Source organism: Cucumis melo, chromosome 9 (genome assembly GCF_025177605.1).
Source record: "Cucumis melo cultivar AY chromosome 9, USDA_Cmelo_AY_1.0, whole genome shotgun sequence".
NCBI lineage: Eukaryota > Viridiplantae > Streptophyta > Magnoliopsida > Cucurbitales > Cucurbitaceae > Cucumis > Cucumis melo.
In genome coordinates this window covers 6,660,612-6,680,069 of record NC_066865.1, presented here as the reverse complement: position 1 = coordinate 6,680,069, position 19,458 = coordinate 6,660,612, and the positions used below count along the sequence as shown (strand labels likewise).

The following is a 19,458-nucleotide window of genomic DNA, read 5'->3' as shown; positions in this document are numbered from 1 at the left end:
CTTCTCTGCCAGTGTCACCATTTTCGTCGTTGGGCTCCCAAATGTTTTTGGGCTGGACCCTAGGTTTGTCTTCGCCACCTCTTTCGAGTATGAATACGGGTATGGGCCTCCCTTCGACAACTCGGCCTTTTCCTCCGCGAGTTGGGCTGCTTCCATTAAGTCCTCCAGGCCCACGGCCCGCATAGAAAATACTTCCTTTCGAATTCTTGGGTCCAATCCGTTTGTAAATGTTTTCTCCAAAACCTCTTCTGCCATCTCCGGCAATGGTGCCGATAATTCCTCGAATTTTTGCAGGTACTCGCTCACCGTGCCTACCTGTCTGATCGCCAAAAATCTCGCACACGCTGTTCCGAAGTCCCTACACCGGAATCTATTGTACATTCTCTCTTTTAGCTCCCTCCACGACCTGAATCGTTTTCTGTTTTTCGCCCATCTAAACCAGTTTAATCCTCTCCCTTCCAAGCTAACTATTGCAATTTTTAGCTTTCACGTTCGTTCAGCAAGTGCATTTGAAAATAGTGTTCCGCCCTGTAGAACCACCCTTCCAGATCTTCACCGTTAAACACCGGCATCTCTAGTTTCTTGAACTTAATCCTCTCCTGTCCTCCCCCTGTTTCAACGCTTAAGGATGTTTCACCTTCTTCCCCTTCCTCTTGCGTCCCTTCTTCGTTCCTTACCTTCCTCTTCTCGGTGCTTATCCCAGTTAGTTTTGACCCCCTGGTTTGTCTCTGGCGGTCTTCGTAGATCACAGAGAGCATGGCGTGCATTTTTTCCAAGTTCTTCTCTAACAATGGTAGCCTCTGGACTTCTTGCTTGATCGCCTCGATCTCAGCCTCTAAGGCGGTCAGTCGATCCTCTATCATCTTTTGCATCATCTTCTTCCACCTCCCCCAGATTGTCGACTCGCTCTGATACCAATGTTAGACTTCCTTCTCCCTGTCAAGGTTATACGACACACAAACACACACCAGTACATAAATACACACCACAGCAGCACTACAAACACACAATAATAAGTCGTATTGAATATACTCAGATCAATGGAGTCAAACTGAATTTATTTATATATATATATATATAGCGGAAGAGCATTCATTACAAAAGAGTTCTCACAAAATGATGTGCAGCCAAGTAAGAGGACTGTTCTCTCCCACTCATGAACTAGGCAGTCCACTCAAAACATTCTTTCATAATCCCCCAACCCTAGCTAAGCTTTCACTATATATCCTTCCTCCCCTACTGCCACGTGCCCCCGGGGACCACTGACCATTCCAACTACCCCTATGTCTACGTTGAAATGTCCTTCCTACCCTTCTTTCTCTTTCTATGATAAACCGGTGTGACCGGTGGCCTAGCAATAGCTTAGCTTGGTCTAAATGGGTACTTTACTAATACATTGACAATGCAATTCAATTCTTTTTAATAATTTGGTTCATTATTTTATCTTACTTTACCACTTTGAAGTTAAATTCTTGTTCATAATTTACATCATGCCATGAAATGACTAACTTTGTTGTCATCCATCAGGTTTCCTATGGTGTTGCAATGTTTTCCGTTTTGTATATTTTCTGGTAGCCTTTTGTGAGTGTCGAACTTCTTTATCATTTAGAGTTTATAATTCTCAAATGATAATTTCATTAAAGTTAACTTATTTCACATATGTAATCTACAACTGCAAAACATAGTGTCAAAAACAAGTTGGTGCAAACGAGCAGGTTAGTTTCAAGAACAGCTTCAACATAGTCAGTAGTCTCTTAACAGTTCATTCATTATTTTATCTTATAATTTTTATTAATGGGTGAGCATTTCATTAGTTTATTTGTGCTGGTAGTCATCTTTATCTCAAGGATATTAAAATATGAAACAAGCATTTCATTTACAATTACATATTTACATATGCTTGTTTCATATTTTAATACCGTCTAAACAAGCATTTCACTGGTTGTTATTATTTCAAAAACTGGTAAAGGTCAGCTAGAGAACCCCAACTTCAATCAAAGGATAGGGAGAGAAGAGTAAGAGCATAATTATTTTAAATCTACAAGGATCTAATATGTATTGACCTTTTTTTCTTTAAGTTTACAATGACCGAGCACTTTTGTGGACTTATCCTTCATGTTTTTACTCCTTGTATATGTTTGGAATTTTCATATTTGGAATTTAGAATGTAACTTTTATGATGTAATAGGTTTTTGAACTCAAATGGCATCGTTCTAGTTGAGTTCTTTGCACAAGCCCTCACGCTTGTATGGGAGAAAGTGGCTACCATTTTCAAAGGAGTTGTAACAGTAGCAGCACTTTATCCAAAAGCACACAAGTCACTTGCTCAGGTTCACTATTAATATTTCAAGCTGTCCTTTTTCCCCTTTAAGATTTCCCTTCTTCCATCAATAAACTTCCATTGCAAATTTACAATTGGTAATTACAATGATATTTGAAACTGAAATTAAAGAATTAACCACATGGGTGATAAAGGTTTATTTGATCATACTTCTCCTTTTTAACAGGCTCTTTTCCTTTTAGAGTGTTATGGAGTACGAAGAACATGAAAAATGAGCTTGGAGTGTTGATTTTTCACATTTTGAACCTTCCATGCTTGTATCAAGCAGTGATGATCGTAAGGTATTTGACTGAAGCATACACTATCTTGAGTTGATGTAGATTATTGATTCAAAATTAGATTTGTGATTGATGCTCATAAGTGAGGATTAACTACCAATTCTTTAATTTCTGCATTGCAATTTTTTTCATCATTTTCAATGGTTAGATTTGACTTGTCAACTTTGGCAATTGGAAAATGCTATCCTTTGTTGAGTCATATTTGTAAATTAGGCAATATAATTTTGGATCCATATTGAAATTGCTAGTACCACATGATTTGTAGAAATTGTCCAATATAATGGTGTATTACTCAAGTTTGGGTCAAAGGGTTAATAGTTTGTTAGTTGTGGGTGGTTTTTTCTTGAACAAGTTCTTCTTCTGTTTACTAACTTCAAGTTACAAGTTACAACATTACTAACTTCAAGTTAATATTTTTCGTAGAGTTGTCTTGTTAGAATTCTAAAGATTAAATGGTTTACTTGGATATTGTTTGTAGAATGATTAAGTCATATTGGGTTGAAAGCTAAGCGATTGTGAAGATGGCCAAGCGACCGTTGAATGTTAAAGACTGAGAAGGCGTTTAGGATTTTTAATTATTTAAGTCTTGTATTATGATCTTTTTTCATGTACTATTGTAGAATGTATATACAAACACAATAAGATTTCATTTTGTGTATACAAATGTAAAAGAAAAATATTATAGTTTCTAAAATAATATTAATTTTATTGATTTGTTGACGTGAGAAAAATATTTATCTACACGGATTCAATGTCGGTCTATAAAAAATGGACAAGAATGCAACAATTAAATAGAAATAAATTTGTAAAAAGGGACCCAAAAACTAGGCTTTAATGTCAGTTTTAAACAGACATTATTGGGGATTTATAATGTCAGTTATAAACCGACATTGTTTGCCTCTATCATGTTGGTTTTAAACTGACACCAAAGTCCAACCGACATTAAAGGGCTTCAATAACACTGTCAAAGATGTCGGTTGAAAACTGACATTAAAGGCCTTTGATGTCGGTCTTAAATCGACATTAAAGAGGTCTTTATTGTCATTTTTAAACCGACATTAAACACCTTTAATAACACAAGCAAAGATGTCGGTTACCAACTTACATTAAAGTCTTTTAATGTCGGTTTTAAACCGACATTAAAGGCTCGATTTCTTGTAGTGTTGGTAATCTGTTCATATTGTACTGCTTCTTCCATAGATTAAAATTACTGCAAACTTTATATGAATCACATTATTGTTTCAGGTTGGCGTAAGAAATCTAAAAGTTGTAGGCAGCGAAGGTTGGGCCCTGGTTCAAGAAGGAGAAGTAGAGAAGCAGAGAAGCAGAGAAGCAGGTTTTCTCTATGAACAATCTTTTTGTCGATTACAAGTACAAATTTTTATTTAATTCTGTATTTGTGACTCTTTAAATCATGCAGAAGCAATATGCTTCACTTGTGTGGACATCTCGCCCACTCGAGGATGATGCTTTTTTATCACTATCATCACTCAAAGACTTGGTGAGAAGTTTAGCAAGCTTGATGCTTTTAATTCATAGCTTATTATTGATGTGTTACATTTTAGAACTATGCTTATGAAATCTTCATGAATAAATAAGAATTTAGTTAACATCAATCCTAATAGAAGTATGTGCTAGTGCATGTCATTCAGTGCATCTATTTGGATTTACACAATAAATTGCTCAACTGATAAATTGATATTTGTAATAATGTTGTTGTTTAATCCGTTGGGTTTTCATCCAAGATTCTCTTTTGTATTGAATTGCCTACAGTTTGCTTTATGCTTGAAAAGGATTCTGCTATTGTCCAAATTTCCTTATGCATGATCATCCTTCTTTCAGTGAAGTTTACATTAGAGCATCTTTAAAGAGACGTCTATTTACCATAAGAGAGGTCAAAGCGTCATATATTGGTTACATTAGAGCATCTTCAAAGGGTCCTCAACTTTTTTTTTTGTTTATTTTTTTTTTTGTATGGTTTTAATTTCTGTCTCTTGTCAACAAAATGTAAAATTTTAATCTAACACCTACTCATTAACTTGTAAAGAGGCAATCCTTTTTCTCTATAAGTATTGGTTTATGATAATAATTTGTTCACATATCTTTTTCGGGTGTTATCAAGTAGGTCCAGGTGATGGTTTTTCTTCCTATTCCTTATACAGGGTTTAGGGCTATGCGTGCTGGTTTGGTTATAGATACATTCTTAGACCATGTCTATCACCCATTTCAAGAAAAAATACGAGTATGACATTTTTTAACCAATGTCTTCTACTTAAATAAATTTCATCTACAATATAATGTGCTTTTTGCAATATTTTGGCCATTCTATTCACAACTTTCTTTCTTTATGAGTATTATCTTTTTAAATGATCTTGTGTTTTACATGGTTGATGGTAGAACTTGTTTATGCAGCTGTTTTGTACTGCAAATATGAACTTAGGGGAGATGAGGAGGAACTGATCATACAACAATTCATGAAGTCATGGAGCAACAGACTGTGAGCATTGCCAAGGCTAGAATCACCATGTCTCTAATTGCCCTTGTTGCGGTCAATCCAGCATGGTACTTACCTCTTTATCTTTTTAGACCACTTTCTGATTTTCTTGTCCTCCTAGGTTTTGATGTTTAAAATTTAAGAAACTTCTCCGAGTTCTATGAGATTTCTAAGTATGCTTCTATGTATATCTTAGGGGAAGATATGACCTACGTAGAACTCCAGCCAAGAACATCAACCTTCCTCCAGCTCTATTATCGGGATTTGATCTTCTATGGTTGATCCTAGATTGAGCTGATATGGAGGATGATCTTGAAATGGCTAGACATGTTGTCTTTGTCCATCAGAATAGAGAATCACTTACTTTCAGCTTCACCCCACTTGAATCATCTGTTCTTTGGTAAATTTTACCATTGCTTTCTTTTTACACAATACAATAGGAAGTTTTGTAATTTCAGATTGAAGTAAGGGTCTTTAGTTTAATGCAAAATGAACATTCTAAATCCCTGTACGTGCTCTTATAATATGCTTGAAACTATATTAAAATATAAGTATCAATATTTCCTCTTTCGTTTTTTTTTCCATTTATGTTAAATCAATCAGTAAGCTATATATTTTTATTTTAAGAATTCCTTCATAATTTTTGTTTATTAGATTGCAAGTGTTGTTATCATCCAATTTTCCACCATAATTAAAAGAGATCTTTCGAAGCGAGAGTTATTGATTGCATTTACCTGGTAATGGTGGTGGGTTTTTGGAGCTTTATGAATCTAATGATCAACCAAACTTACCGAAGCCGCCATGATCGAATTTATTCACTTTGATTCTTCTCTTCTTCAGTTTATCAGTTTTGTTGTGATGTACTGAGTTTTTTGAAACAGGGTAGTTGTTTTTTGTTTAGATTTGTTCACAAAGGATTTTTTTTCCTTTATAAACAAAATTGTAGTGCATAGAAGATAACATATATTATTCAATGAGATATCATATGTATAGTTCTATGGTAATTCTTCTTTTAATAATGTGATTATGAAATGTTAATGAGGCCAAATGATTTTAAAACATACCTACCTTTTATATTGTTATTAATAGCTCTACATAAACCGCTATTAAAACTCAAAAGTCAATGACTTTTTGCTATGACAGCATTCATAAAATGCTACAAAAAATTGTTTATAGCATTTTTTAATGTTATTAAAATAGCTCTTGAAACGTTTTGATAACCCTTTTCAAATGCAAAAAAAAAAAAAAAAGCCATAAAATGTCTTTTATAGCCTTTTTCCAACATTATTGAAAATTCTATTGAAAAATTTTATAGCGATTTTCTAATGCAATAAAAAACGCTAATCAAAATATTTCGATAACATTTTTCTCATGTTATAAAAGCATTTATAGCATCATATTTGTGCTTGGGGACATATTATAGTGCTTTGCATAGTGGTGGAAAAAGGCTATGAAAAGTCATGGACTTTCAATAACATCGACTACGACAGCATTTCAAAAACGCTATCGAAAATCAACGATAACGTTTTTTTTTTATGCTATTGTAATTGATATTTCTTGTAGTGCATCATTCTCGAACTAAGCATATTGATATTAGACATCACTTTATTAGAGAGCATGTGCAAAATGGTCATATTACTTTTGAGTTTGTGAGCTCTAATAATCAATTAGCATATATATTTACCAAGTCTTTGAATAAAGAAAGTTTTTGTAAAAATAGGTTTGAGCTTGGTATTATTCGTTGTGATGCATCTTGATTTTATATCTTACTTGACATTATTGTCGAATGCATATTGGTATGGGGAGAATTAGACATTTTGTATGTGTTCATAATTTGTTAGGAAAAGGTTACTTCCTTTTTATTCTTTTTTATGATTCTAAAAGGGGAGAAGTATAAGAAAAATATGTTTTTTGTGACATTGTTGCATAATTGTTTCTATTTAATAATGCATATTTCTTTTTAGAGGAAGAATTAATTAAGGGGGAGAAGTATCTCTTTTCAATTATTTTCAAATTTGATCTTTGTTGTAAAATAGATACATGAACATTATGGTGATATACATTCTTGATATACATATAATTGATAATAGAATTACTTGTTGATTTTGTGTGTTCCTACGGTTACGTGTGTTTCAAGTTATTTTTCTTTAATGATTTGTCATCAGAAAAAAAGGGGGAGATTGTTGGCTTTTTGGCCCTTAAATCTCAAATTAATTAATTTAAATTAATTAATTAATATTTTTATGATAACAAATCTAAATCTTTTTGTTGATAAATTTATTATTTTGAATAGTTCATAGTGTAGAGCTCGAAACAATGATTCTAACGTCTTTTGAATCACCTAAATCGGAGTTCAAACGAAAAAATATTGCTAAAAGAAGCTTAAACGGAAAAATACTCGAGATGGTGACTTAGTGGCCAAATAATCAATTTAATCCAATTACAGAAAGCCACTTGAAGCAATGGAGAAGTAATATATGTGGCTTTTGTTTTTATTTTTGTTTTTGTTTCTTTATTGGCTTTTTAAAAAATAAATTTTTTAAAAAATGAATTTAATATTATTATTTATCTCTATGTTTAACAACTAGTTTTAAAAAAAAAAAGATTGTGAAGTTGTTTTATTGAGCTTTAAACAAATTGTTTTAAAAAGGACATATTATTATATTATTATTTATCTTTGTGTCTAACAACTAGTTTTTTTTTTTTTTGAAATATTGTGAACTTGTTTTATTGGGCTTTAAACAAATTGTTTTGAAAAGACATATTATTATATTATTATTTGTGTTGTGTATAACAGTTAATTGAGTTTAAATCTCAACCATTCATTTTTCTTTTACTTACATCCAATGACCCAAAATGATTTTGGATTTCAATCTTTCCGTTCTCTGTAAATACTTCATTTTCCCCAAAAAATTTTAAGAGCTTTGTTTATCTTTACAATCCTTAAAAGTTGCAAAATCCACCATTGTTATTCTCTCTAAAGCTTCAAATTTTCATTCTTTTCAAGAGAATTTTTTATTGTATTGTGAGGATTAATTATTGTGAGCTTAATTGTATACTCAGTCTTTTAGAGAGTTGTTCTTTTGTGTAAGTTAAAACTTTAACATATTGTTACGGTTCGATCCTAACCCGTGGAAATGATTGGGTTTGCTCTTGAACCCAAAAAAGGAGCAAGTAGTGGTTTGACTCTAATCTGTGAAAAGAGTCAAAAGAATGTTTTCAATCAAAATCCCAAAAGGTGCTTGGGAAAGTGGACGTAGGGAGAGTTTGACCGAACCACTATAAATTACGGTGTCTTCTTCTCTAACTCTTTTCTAATTATTTTTGCATTTAATTTTTAGTTACATGTTCTTGTTTGGTTGAGTTAATTTGATTGCATATTCTATTACATACTTTTTATCAATCTTGTTAGTTAATATATATTAGCTAATTTTCTTTATATAATTTAAAATTTATCTAAGTAGTTTAATTTAGACTTATTTGTTAAAAAGTTTAATTAAACCCTATTCACCCCTCTAGGGTTACCATACGAGTCCAACAACAAGGACAAGACTTTAAATTGGCAAGAATGATTCGTAGGCGAGCCAAACGATCAGAGTTAGCTTTTGCATATAGAGTTATGTTTATCATGTTTCTGGTTTTAGAGCAAAACATTAGGTTTTATTTGATTATTTTTTTTATTTTTAATTAAACTTAGATAGGGTACCCAAATTTGTTTTATCTATTTATCGATTGATTTATTATTTTATTAAAACTATTCTATTAAAGTTTTATTAATAAAGAGACTTTATTATTTCTCTACATGAGTTTTATGAAAGATAAGTATTTTAGTAGTTGCATGCAGTAGCGTACTTGGAAATACTTACAAATACTTACAAGGTCGTTACATTCATTTTCTGTTTTTGATTTTTTGTTTTTTTTTATGGTTTTTAAATTATGTTTTAAATTTTTTTAATAAAAATAAAAACCATATATGTTTGGTAACTTATTTAAAAACAAAAGCCTTCTTTTCTTCATTTTTCAAATTTTCTTTGTAATTTTAAAGACATTGTTTATAAACAAAAAAGTGAAATAGTTACCAAGCACATTCATTTAAAACTAAAAAACAGAAAAATGAAAAAGGTTACCAAATGGGCCTAAACTAATACATTTTGCCATCTCTTTTAAATTTTAGGGGCGACAAGAAAAATAGCAAAATCTAAGATTTGTTTTGGATAACTGACAAATTTATTTTTAAATTGTCAAAATAGCAAAACAGTTAATTTCCACATAATAAATGAAATAACTATGCCTTAAATGCTCCTACCTACTTTACAATATAGACTCCTAAATACAATAGCATAAAAAACCACAAATACCTTGTAAATAATACATACTATGCACTCCCTTCAATTTTATAATTTTTCCTCCCAAAAAAATAAACCATCTTCTGTAAAGGCTTTCTGGCGCATTTGTTCTTCTGTTTTTTAAACGCTTTCCGGCGCATTTCCATCGTAGCTTTCTCTTCCGTTTTTCCACCGTCGCTTTCTCTTCCGTCGCTTTTCCACAGTCGGTTTCTCTTCCATCGCTTTTCCACCGTTTGCACGTCCTTCCTTTTTTAATCGATTTGCACCACCCAAAGTATCGGTTAGTTGTTTCGTTTCACGCTTCTGTTCCTTCTTCAACCTTTGGATTTTTCCTCTATTTTCTGCATGTATCGGTAAAAAATACGGAACTCTCAAAATTTTCTTCTAATTTTCTCCTGTTCTAACATTCTTCAAATTTTCAAATGGCTTTCCACCCGCACGTCGCTTTCCACCTTCTTCTTTTAGTACAAATTTTCGTTTCCCTTAATTCCGGTTGATTGTCTTCCGGTGAATCTTCTATTTTCGTTTCCCTTAATTCCGGTTGGTTGGCAAAATTAAACATAGATCACATTTTATTTGGCATGATTTTAGGAATGGTTGAAATTTGATTCTAAACTTAAGTATTTCCATTATATTTGCCATAATTGTAGGAAAGGGTTGGAATTTGAATTTGAATTTTACTTGAGATTTGAAATTTGAATTTTTTAAATGATTTTCCGTTACTTTTTTAATGTTTTTGTTAATAGTTAATTATTGCATCATCTTTATCATTATTTTAGGAAGTATTCATTGCATTAAAATTTTAGGACGTATTCATTACATTAATAGCTAAAGTTTGAATATATAATCATTGAAGGTAAAAATCAGAATAATTAGGGGATATTGAAATCAATTGAATATGTTTAGGAATCTTTGAAATAATATAATATATTTTTTATTTAGTTAATAATTATCATAAGTGGGTGTGTTCACAAATGGATATGTGATATTTTATTTGATTTTTCGATCTCCTTAAATTAAATATATTGTATTTGAATTTGGACGGTTCTCATTCGTTGAGGGGTAATTTTGGACCAAAAAAGTGGGAAACTATTTCAGACACAAAAATAAAAAAAATAACAGTTTGCTATTTTTCTAATTTTCATTCTTATATTTGCCATTTCCACAGATTTTCCTAAAATTTAAACAACACAGTTGTTTAGTGAAAAAAAGAGACCATTGCAAATATAGCAACTAAATTCAAAGTATTGAGATGTATAACAATATTTTATAAAAAATTACAAATATAGCAAAATTTGTCAGAATCTATCAATCATATTGTCAGAGTCTATTATCAATAGACCAAGTCTATCATTGATAGACTTTGCTACATTTGAAAATTTTTTAAATGTTATTATACATTTGATTATTTGTCTCTAAGATTACTATCCATCATAATTAAAAATAAGTAATGGGTCATTTGAGACGAAAATTATGCAGTGCTATAATGCACATGTACATAAGTAAATACTATTTAAAAATATCTAATTAGTTACATAAACAATATTTCAAAACCCTTATTTAATCGAGTCGTATTTACTATTTATTTTTCAAATTAAAATATTATACGTCACAAATACATGCTATTGTATTTCCCTTAAGCAGACTATTATAATTCACCTTATTTAAGGTTTTAGTGTGCTTTGCGTACAAAACTGCAATGAATTGGAGAAAAATTAGGATGGGGAAGAAGGGTGGGTGATTTGAACCACCACATTTCTCTTTCTCGCACCTGAGCTCTCAGTGCAGCGGCAGTGGCTTTTGACGGCGACGGCACTTAACAAGACGCTCACTTTTCTGGTTGACGACACTCAGTTCTCGGCCTTCCAGCAGCCCTTTTCAGCGTTTTCCTCCTTTTCGGCGAGGTTCAACATTTACCCATTGTATTTCGATGTTGGATCCGAATTACCCATTTCTTAACGGCTAAGTGTATTTGGATACCAATTAGGGTTCATGTTGTTTTCATGAGTTCTAGTGGCTAAATGCTCTGAATTTCTTTTTCCTTTCTGACTAGTTTAAAGGTTTTTAGATTGGTCTCTAATTCTTTGAAATCCTTTATTTTGTAGGTTTAGAATAGTTTCGATTCGGATACTTTGCAGCAAGGAGCCAAGTTTGTCTTGGTAAGTTTCTGAGTTATAGCTCTACTTAGAGGCCCTTTCAGATTAGATTTAGGTGCTGTAAATTAGTCATTGACTTATGGGTACTCTTTATTTACAATTTGGACTCGATTCGAGGTGCTTGTGTAGAGATTTAAGTTTAGCTTTGCAAGACTACTCATTCCGTATACTTTTTAAGTCTTTGAGTAAGGTTTTGAACTAAGTTCTAACCTTGGTTTTATTATGTTAGGAGTCTTTTGGTCATTTCAGAAGTGCTTTAGAACGCTTAGGTAACTAGAATTCTCCTTGTTGGGTTTGTTTGCTTGTACGCTAGCATGATGCATCATGTATTTCTATTATGTATGATTATGACCTGTGTTATTATGAAACTGTTATGTGTTCTGATATGGTTGGGCATGCCTTAATGTTCGTATTAATTTTTAAATGTATAACCTGTTGGAATGCTACTTTTTGCCGGTTGATACAAGCATGTTTTGAGAATGCTGGAACATACACATGATTTAATGTTGAGTGCATGTTACTGTTTATGTGGTTTTGGGCATAAAGCATGTTAATAGAGTAGCATTGTTGGTCTTGGCTTAATTAGGATTGGTGCTATGAGTTTAGAATGGAAAATAATAGAATTCTTGAGAACGTCGATGGCCCTTGATGGAGTCAGTTAGGGCCCACAGAGAGGTCGGTGGGCTTGGGTAATATCAGTTGGGGCTGATAGAGAGGTCAGTGGCCCTGGATATATCAGTTAGGAATGACAGAGATCGTTAATGACCCTGGATGGAGTCAATGGGGTCAATGAAGGGCAATGATGACCCTTGATATATTTCGTTGGGGCCTGCAGGGAATGTCAGTGGCCCTTGACACGATCAAATTGGCAACGTGTCTTGAGGGATTTGTTGAGAAAGGTTTGGTAAAATTTATCGAATTTGAGAAGTTTGATTTAAAACTGTATTTTCCTTATATATGATGATCTAACTCATTGGTTTAGCATGATGTAATTGACATTTATTGTGGTAGTATGTTTTTGCAATGGTTGTATATATGTTGTTAGGTGCTTCAAGTGTGGGCTACTTATCAGTACAAGTGTGTACTGACCCATAGGATTTTGTAGGTGCTAACGAGTATTGCAACCTTGGTGATGTTAAATAGGAAGTCTAAGGTTGACTACTAGTTACGTGGAGATGGGATTTTTTTAGTAGGTTTTTGTTTGTTTATTCTATTGAGTTCCATGTTAATTTGAATTGGTCAATTTTAGCAAGTTTGTTGAATTTGATTATGGTGTTTTGTATATTAGTTTCTAAAGTTGTATGAAATTTCAAATTGTTTATGTGCTTTAAATTGGTAGTGTTTACGTTTATGTTGTTATGTTGGCAATTTTTTTTCCTAACTATTGTAAGTAGTAGAGTTAGTTAAAGGTCAGGTGTTGGTAATGTTCCCTAGTTAAATGTTGAATTTTGGGAACACTACAATTAATCTACTTGAAATAAAGATAATTGAGACTGTAACTGAGATGAGATAATTTTATTGCAGTCTTTCCTTATATATTTGGCAATGAACTTCGGAATTCAACTCTCTATAAACTATCTATTGTCTTATCTTATTTTGTTGGTGATTGCCATTCAATTTATTCCTTGTTGTCCTTGAAACTATGTATATTTTTACTTCAAGTTTATACTAATGCCTCCACATTTATTGTATTTGATTTTGGTTTGCTTTTACACGTAATTAACAACAAATGTGACACTTATCTTGATGATGGGTGGCTGTAGATAAACACCTATTTGTGATATGCAATGGACAGTTTGCAAAAGAAATGTGAGGATGTTGATGACCCAGTTCCCATTGAAAAGTGTTCTTGTTCGCATTGGACTTAATGGAACCATGCTTCAAGTTGTTTCTCTGTCATCTTTAACATCTGACAGTCTACTTACCACCGTACTTAACTGTAGAAGCCCTAGGAAAGCACTTGAATTCTTCAATGCGGCACCAGAAAAGACTATTCAGCTTTACTCAGCAATCATTCATGTCTTAGTTGGATCTGAGCTACTTTCCCATGCCAGGTATTTGCTAAAAGATCTCGTACAAAACCTCGTAAAATCTCACAAGCCTTACCATGCATGTCAGTTAGTATTCAGTGAGTTGAGTCGCTTAAAATCCTCAAAATTTAGTCCCAATGTTTATGGCGAGTTAATTATTGTCTTATGTAAGATGGAGCTTGTAGAAGAAGCTTTGTCGATGTACCACAAAGTTGGGGCGACACTCACGATACAGGCTTGTAATGTACTTTTAAATGTTTTGGTTAAGACTGGGAGGTTTGAATTGTTGTGGAGGATTTATGAAGAAATGATTTCCAATGGGTTGTCTCCTAGTGTTATCACTTTTGGCACCCTAATTGATGGTTGCTGCCGTCAGGGAGATCTTTTAAGGGCACAAGAAATGTTCGATGAAATGAGAGTGAAAGGAATTGTGCCAACAGTTGTCGTGTACACCATTCTTATTCGTGGGCTTTGCTCAGACAGCAAAATGGAGGAAGCAGAGAGTATGCATAGAGCAATGAGGGAAGTCGGTGTGTATCCAAACTTATATACTTACAACACTTTGATGGATGGGTACTGCAAGTTGGCCAATGCAAAACAAGCTCTTAGATTGTATCAAGATATGCTGGGTGAAGGTTTGGTGCCAGATGTTGTAACATTTGGCATTTTAATTGATGGACTCTGCAAATTTGGAGAGATGAAGGCTGCTCGAAATCTTTTTGTGAATATGATAAAATTTTGTGTTACTCCTAACATAAATGTCTATAATTCTTTGATTGATGCTTACTGTAAGGTAGGAGATGTTTCTGAAGCAATGGCTTTCTTTTTGGAGCTGGAAAGATATAAAGTTTCGCCCGATGTGTTTACATACAGTATACTTATTAGAGGTCTCTGTTCGGTGACTCGAACCGAAGAAGCAGGTAACATATTTGAGAAAATGACGAAAGAGGGAATTCTAGCAAACTCTGTTACATATAACTCATTAATTGATGGGTACTGCAAAGAAGGCAAAATGGAAAAGGCACTGGAAATCTGCTCCCAAATGACTGAAAATGGTGTTGAACCGAATGTGATCACTTTCTCAACGCTGATTGATGGGTATTGCAAGATAAGGAACTTGCAAGCTGCTATGGGCATATATTCAGAAATGGTTATCAAAAGCCTCTCTCCCGATGTGGTTACTTATACAGCAATGATAGATGGGCATTGCAAATATGGTAGCATGAAAGAGGCTCTTAAGCTCTATAGTGATATGTTGGATAATGGCATTACCCCAAATTGTTACACTATCAGTTGCTTATTAGATGGACTTTGTAAAGATGGCAGAATTTCAGATGCACTCAGACTTTTCACGGAAAAGATTGAATTTCAGACCCCCAGGTGCAATGTTGATGCAGGAGGAAGCAAGCCTTCACTCACAAATCATGTCGCTTATACGGCTTTAATCCATGGATTGTGTCAGGATGGGCAATTTTTTAAGGCAGTGAAGTTGTTTTCAGACATGAGACGTTACGGTTTGCAACCAGATGAAGTGATTTATGTAGTCATGTTACAAGGGCTCCTCCAAGTTAAACACATCCTGATGATGCTACATGCAGACATGTTAAAATTTGGTTTTATCCCGAATTCAGCGGTCTACGTGATATTATGCAAGTGTTATCAAGGGAGTGGATTTCTGAAATCGGCTCAAAATTGTTCCAAGGATCTTGAGGAAAATCTACAGAGGCTATCTAGCTGTGACTAGAGAAGTTTTAAGCATCTTCATTGTCTTCCTCATGAAGCCGAGTTAAAAAAAAAAAGTGACCCAGAAAACCAGTCCATTCTCTCTTTTGCGAACACTATGGAGCTTGATAAAGCTTACTCTTGTTGATTCATATGGAGCCCAATACTCTCACAAGTTCGGATCATGTAAGTTATCGCCAAATTTATTAATGAACTTTTTTTTATTGGAAATTGAAACAACCTTAGCACCCTTGTGATGTCCCATACGAAACAAGATTTCAGAAATTACAATAGATCTAAAATACTTGATTACATAGAAAGAATAAAAGCATTTCAATTGAGGTAGTTTGTCATTGATTTGTTTTATTTTCACTCTTTTTATATGCAGATCTTTTATTGGGAAATTGAGAAATTGGTTGGGGATGAAGGGAGGTGGTTTACTACAGTGAAGATTGAAGCGAGTTTCACTACTGATCCTGAGGAAGATAAAAAATCAGGTTCCTTGGGGTTTTAATCAATGCAGAATTATTTTGTATATATAACTTAGAATCTAAATTGAATACAGTTTATTTCATTCTTTTTTATTTCATTCTTTGACAGAAAACCTTTCAAATCACTAAAGAAATGGTTTGAAAAGGCAAGAAGTTGGATAATCATCCCATTATCTGGGTCATAAATTTATTTGATGGTTCATCTCCCCCCATTAGAGAATATGAAAGACTAACTGAACTTTTTGTCCCCCTTAAATTATCTAATTATTGACCCTTTAATATATGGTTCAAAAAATGCTGGCAAAAGTAATTTAAATGTTCACAGTTTCCATGAACTTAAAAATATTATCAACTTATTTGTCACTTCATGGTTTTCTACTACTACAAATTTGGATTTTAACGACGCAAGTTTTACGTCATAAAGACTTTCAACGACACAATTTTCGCGTCATTAAAGTCACTGTCAAGAAAGGCTTTTTAACGACACTTTGGAAAATGTGTGGTTAAATATGATTAGATGACATCAAAAATGTGTCCTTAATATTTTTACCTTGACGCAATAAATATGTCACTGTCATCTATAGCTCGACACTAATATATTATCGTTGATACTCTTACATTGACGTTTTAATTGTGTCACCTTATCTATACCTTGACATAAATATATTGTCATTAATAACTTACACTGATGCAAGTCGGATGTCACCGTTATCTATACCTCGACACTAATATACTATCGTTAATACTCTTACATTGACGCTTTAATTGTGTCACCATTATTTATACCTTGACACAAATATATGGTCATTAATACACTTACATTGACACTTTAAATGTGTCACCGTTGTCTATCATGCGATACAAAAATCTGGTCATTAATAACTTTATATTGACACTTTAAATGTGTCATCGTTATCTATATCTCAACACGAATATATTGTTATTAATATCCTTATAACGACGCTTTAACTTTTCAATATAACTCAACATAATATATTGTCATTGTAAATGTTTCGTTACACGTAATTCTTGTCAAGAAATGTGCTTTGACGACATTGTTTCTATTTAATAAAGACTTATATGTAGACACATGTTTGGTGTCGTTACTATTCATTTTCGCAGCACGTATTTTTCTGTTATATATTTCTTCTTTCAAAAAAATTAAATACTAAATTTTAATATTACCCACATTTGTTTGGAAAGATATTTATATTGATAATAAAAAATATAAATTACATTGTCGGTAAAGGTTTTGCAATAATCCAAAAGATAAATTAACTGTAATATTATATATATGTACAACCTAATCTAATCAAACTAATGCAGAAACAAACTTGATCGATACCATGATCCATGGAATCTTCAACTACCTGCAAATTTGAAAAAAACGAACCTTAGTCAACTTTCATTACGGAAAATGCATAAGCATAAACATTAAGTACATGTCAAACTTTACTTAGCCCCCCTTCCAAGTCATTTATAAACTTAAGCATAAACTTAGCATCTCACTCACTTCTTCCAAGGTCATTATTAAAAACAAATGTATCACTTCCCTCCGACACAAGTCATACAACCAACTTTCTTAGTAAAAGATCCATAAGGGACGCAAAAGAGAAATAAAAACACCGACTTCATAAGCACAAGCATAGTATATAAGTAATGTAAATGTAAGTTTTGATTCATTCTTTACAGACCCAACAATGTTTTGGTTTGCATCAAGTTGAAACTTAAGCATAAACGTACCCTTAGCCCCAACTCCCCCCCCCCCCCAAAAAAAAAAGTCATTTCTAAACTTAGCAACTCACTCCCTCCTTCTAAGGTCATTATTAAACATAAAGGTATCTCTCTTTCTCCCTTCTCACCCCTTCTAAAGTCAAAGTTGAGCTTAAACGTGAACTTAGCACTCCCACCACCCCGCTCCCCACTTCCAATGTCATTAATAAATCAAAACATAGACTTACCTCCTCCCTCCTCCCTTCCACAAACACCTATACTACAAATAAAACTTTACAAGTAAACAAGGTCAACGAGAAATTAACAGAACAAAACAATGTCAACACGATTCCTAAAACATGTGTAAGCGGATTGAACAAAATAGCTAGCTTATCAATGACTACCATAACTACAGGATAGTTAACGCAACTAAACATGATTCTTAAAACATATGTCTAAAAGGATCGAACAAAAGAGCCTTTCAAAGACTACCATAACTGCAGGATAGCAATAACACGTTATGTAATCAAATCCACACGAAAAAGCATATAAAGTTGTCTCGTTTACCAATTTTACCTTTGAGATTGGGAACAGAAAATATAGTGGTTTACGAATTCAACCCACTATGTTCTTACAACATCTAAATCGTCCTGTGAGTATGTTGAGGTTGATCCTTCCATCTATTCATCATTTAAAAATGATTTAATATGCAATAGTTGTAAATAACATAAGTAGTTCAAAAAGGTAAAATGAAATACCTACTACTTCAATGATTGTCCTATTGCTTGACAATATTATATCACCCATGAATCGCATGACATAATACCCGCACTCCACAATGCCACCTTGCTTCAGACACTATCCATCAGAGAAAAAGAAGAACAAAATGCCTATGTTACAGTTGCAAAATATAAAGTATGTTTACCTCTTTCTTCTACTAAATCTCTTCCCCCCATACCTTGACTATCTTCCAAATAGGCTTCTTCTTGTTTGAAATGTCGAAAGCCTTAAGAATGCATAGCAAACTACGTAAGTTATACAATCATTGTCTCATATGCAACATATTAACTAATTATTGTTTTATCATAAATAAAAGTTCCAACATACATCTGGACGACATCAGAGGCATCATTGTTAATTCAGTTTCTCAAAGGATCCATCCAATATGCAGTGCCCCTTGTGAAATCGATGGCAACTAGACACCAATGGTTTCTATATTGACAGGTAAGTGTGAATTAAACTTAGAATGAAGGTCATATAGTTCATTAGGTGCATTAGCTGAAAAAAGTTATGCACATACCCTGAATTGTATGGAAACATCAAAATCTGACGATGGTCGGTCCCAAGCAATATCTACTACAAATTTGGGCTTCAACGATGCAAATTTTATGTCATAAAGACTTTCAACGACACAATTTTTGCGTCATTGAAGCCACTGTCAAGAAAGTCTATTTAACGACACTTTGAAAAACGTGTCATTAAATATGCTTAGATGACACCAAAATTGTGTCGTTAATACCTTTACCTTAATGCAATAATTATGTCATCGTTATCTATAACACAACACCAATATATGGTCATCAATATCCTTACATTGACGCAAATCATGTGTCATCGTTATCTATACCTTGACACTAATATATTGTCAATAATACTCTTATATTGACGCTTTAAATTTGTCACCGTTACCTATTACTCGGCACAAATATATTGTCATTAATAACCTTATATTGACGCTTTAAATATGTCACCGTTATCTATATCTTGACACAAATATATTGTCATCAGTACCCTTACATTGACACTTTAAATGTGTCACCGTACTCTATCACTCGACACAAATATATTGTCATTAATACTATTACATTGACAATTTAAATGTGTCGC

At 33.1% G+C, this 19,458-nt stretch overlaps 1 protein-coding gene across 4 annotated transcripts; it reads left to right on the top strand.

The window, feature by feature from the left end:
• Window positions 1-11,116: 11,116 nt before the first annotated feature.
• Window positions 11,117-16,048, top strand: LOC103501683 (pentatricopeptide repeat-containing protein At5g61400). 4 transcript variants are annotated; one of them, XM_051089434.1, is made up of 5 exons: window positions 11,143-11,363; window positions 11,565-11,618; window positions 13,379-13,669; window positions 13,818-15,553; window positions 15,756-16,048. In XM_051089434.1, exon 4 carries the CDS (start codon window positions 13,818-13,820, stop codon window positions 15,387-15,389), a length of 1,572 nt encoding a protein of 523 aa, XP_050945391.1. In that variant the 5' UTR covers window positions 11,143-11,363; window positions 11,565-11,618; window positions 13,379-13,669; the 3' UTR covers window positions 15,390-15,553; window positions 15,756-16,048. The 4 variants fall into 4 exon arrangements, with proteins under 4 accessions (XP_016903044.1, XP_050945391.1, XP_016903045.1 ...); XM_017047555.2 differs by having other exon boundaries at window positions 11,117-11,363; window positions 13,379-15,553; XM_017047556.2 differs by having other exon boundaries at window positions 13,411-15,553.
• The last annotated feature ends 3,410 nt before the right edge of the window (window positions 16,049-19,458 follow it).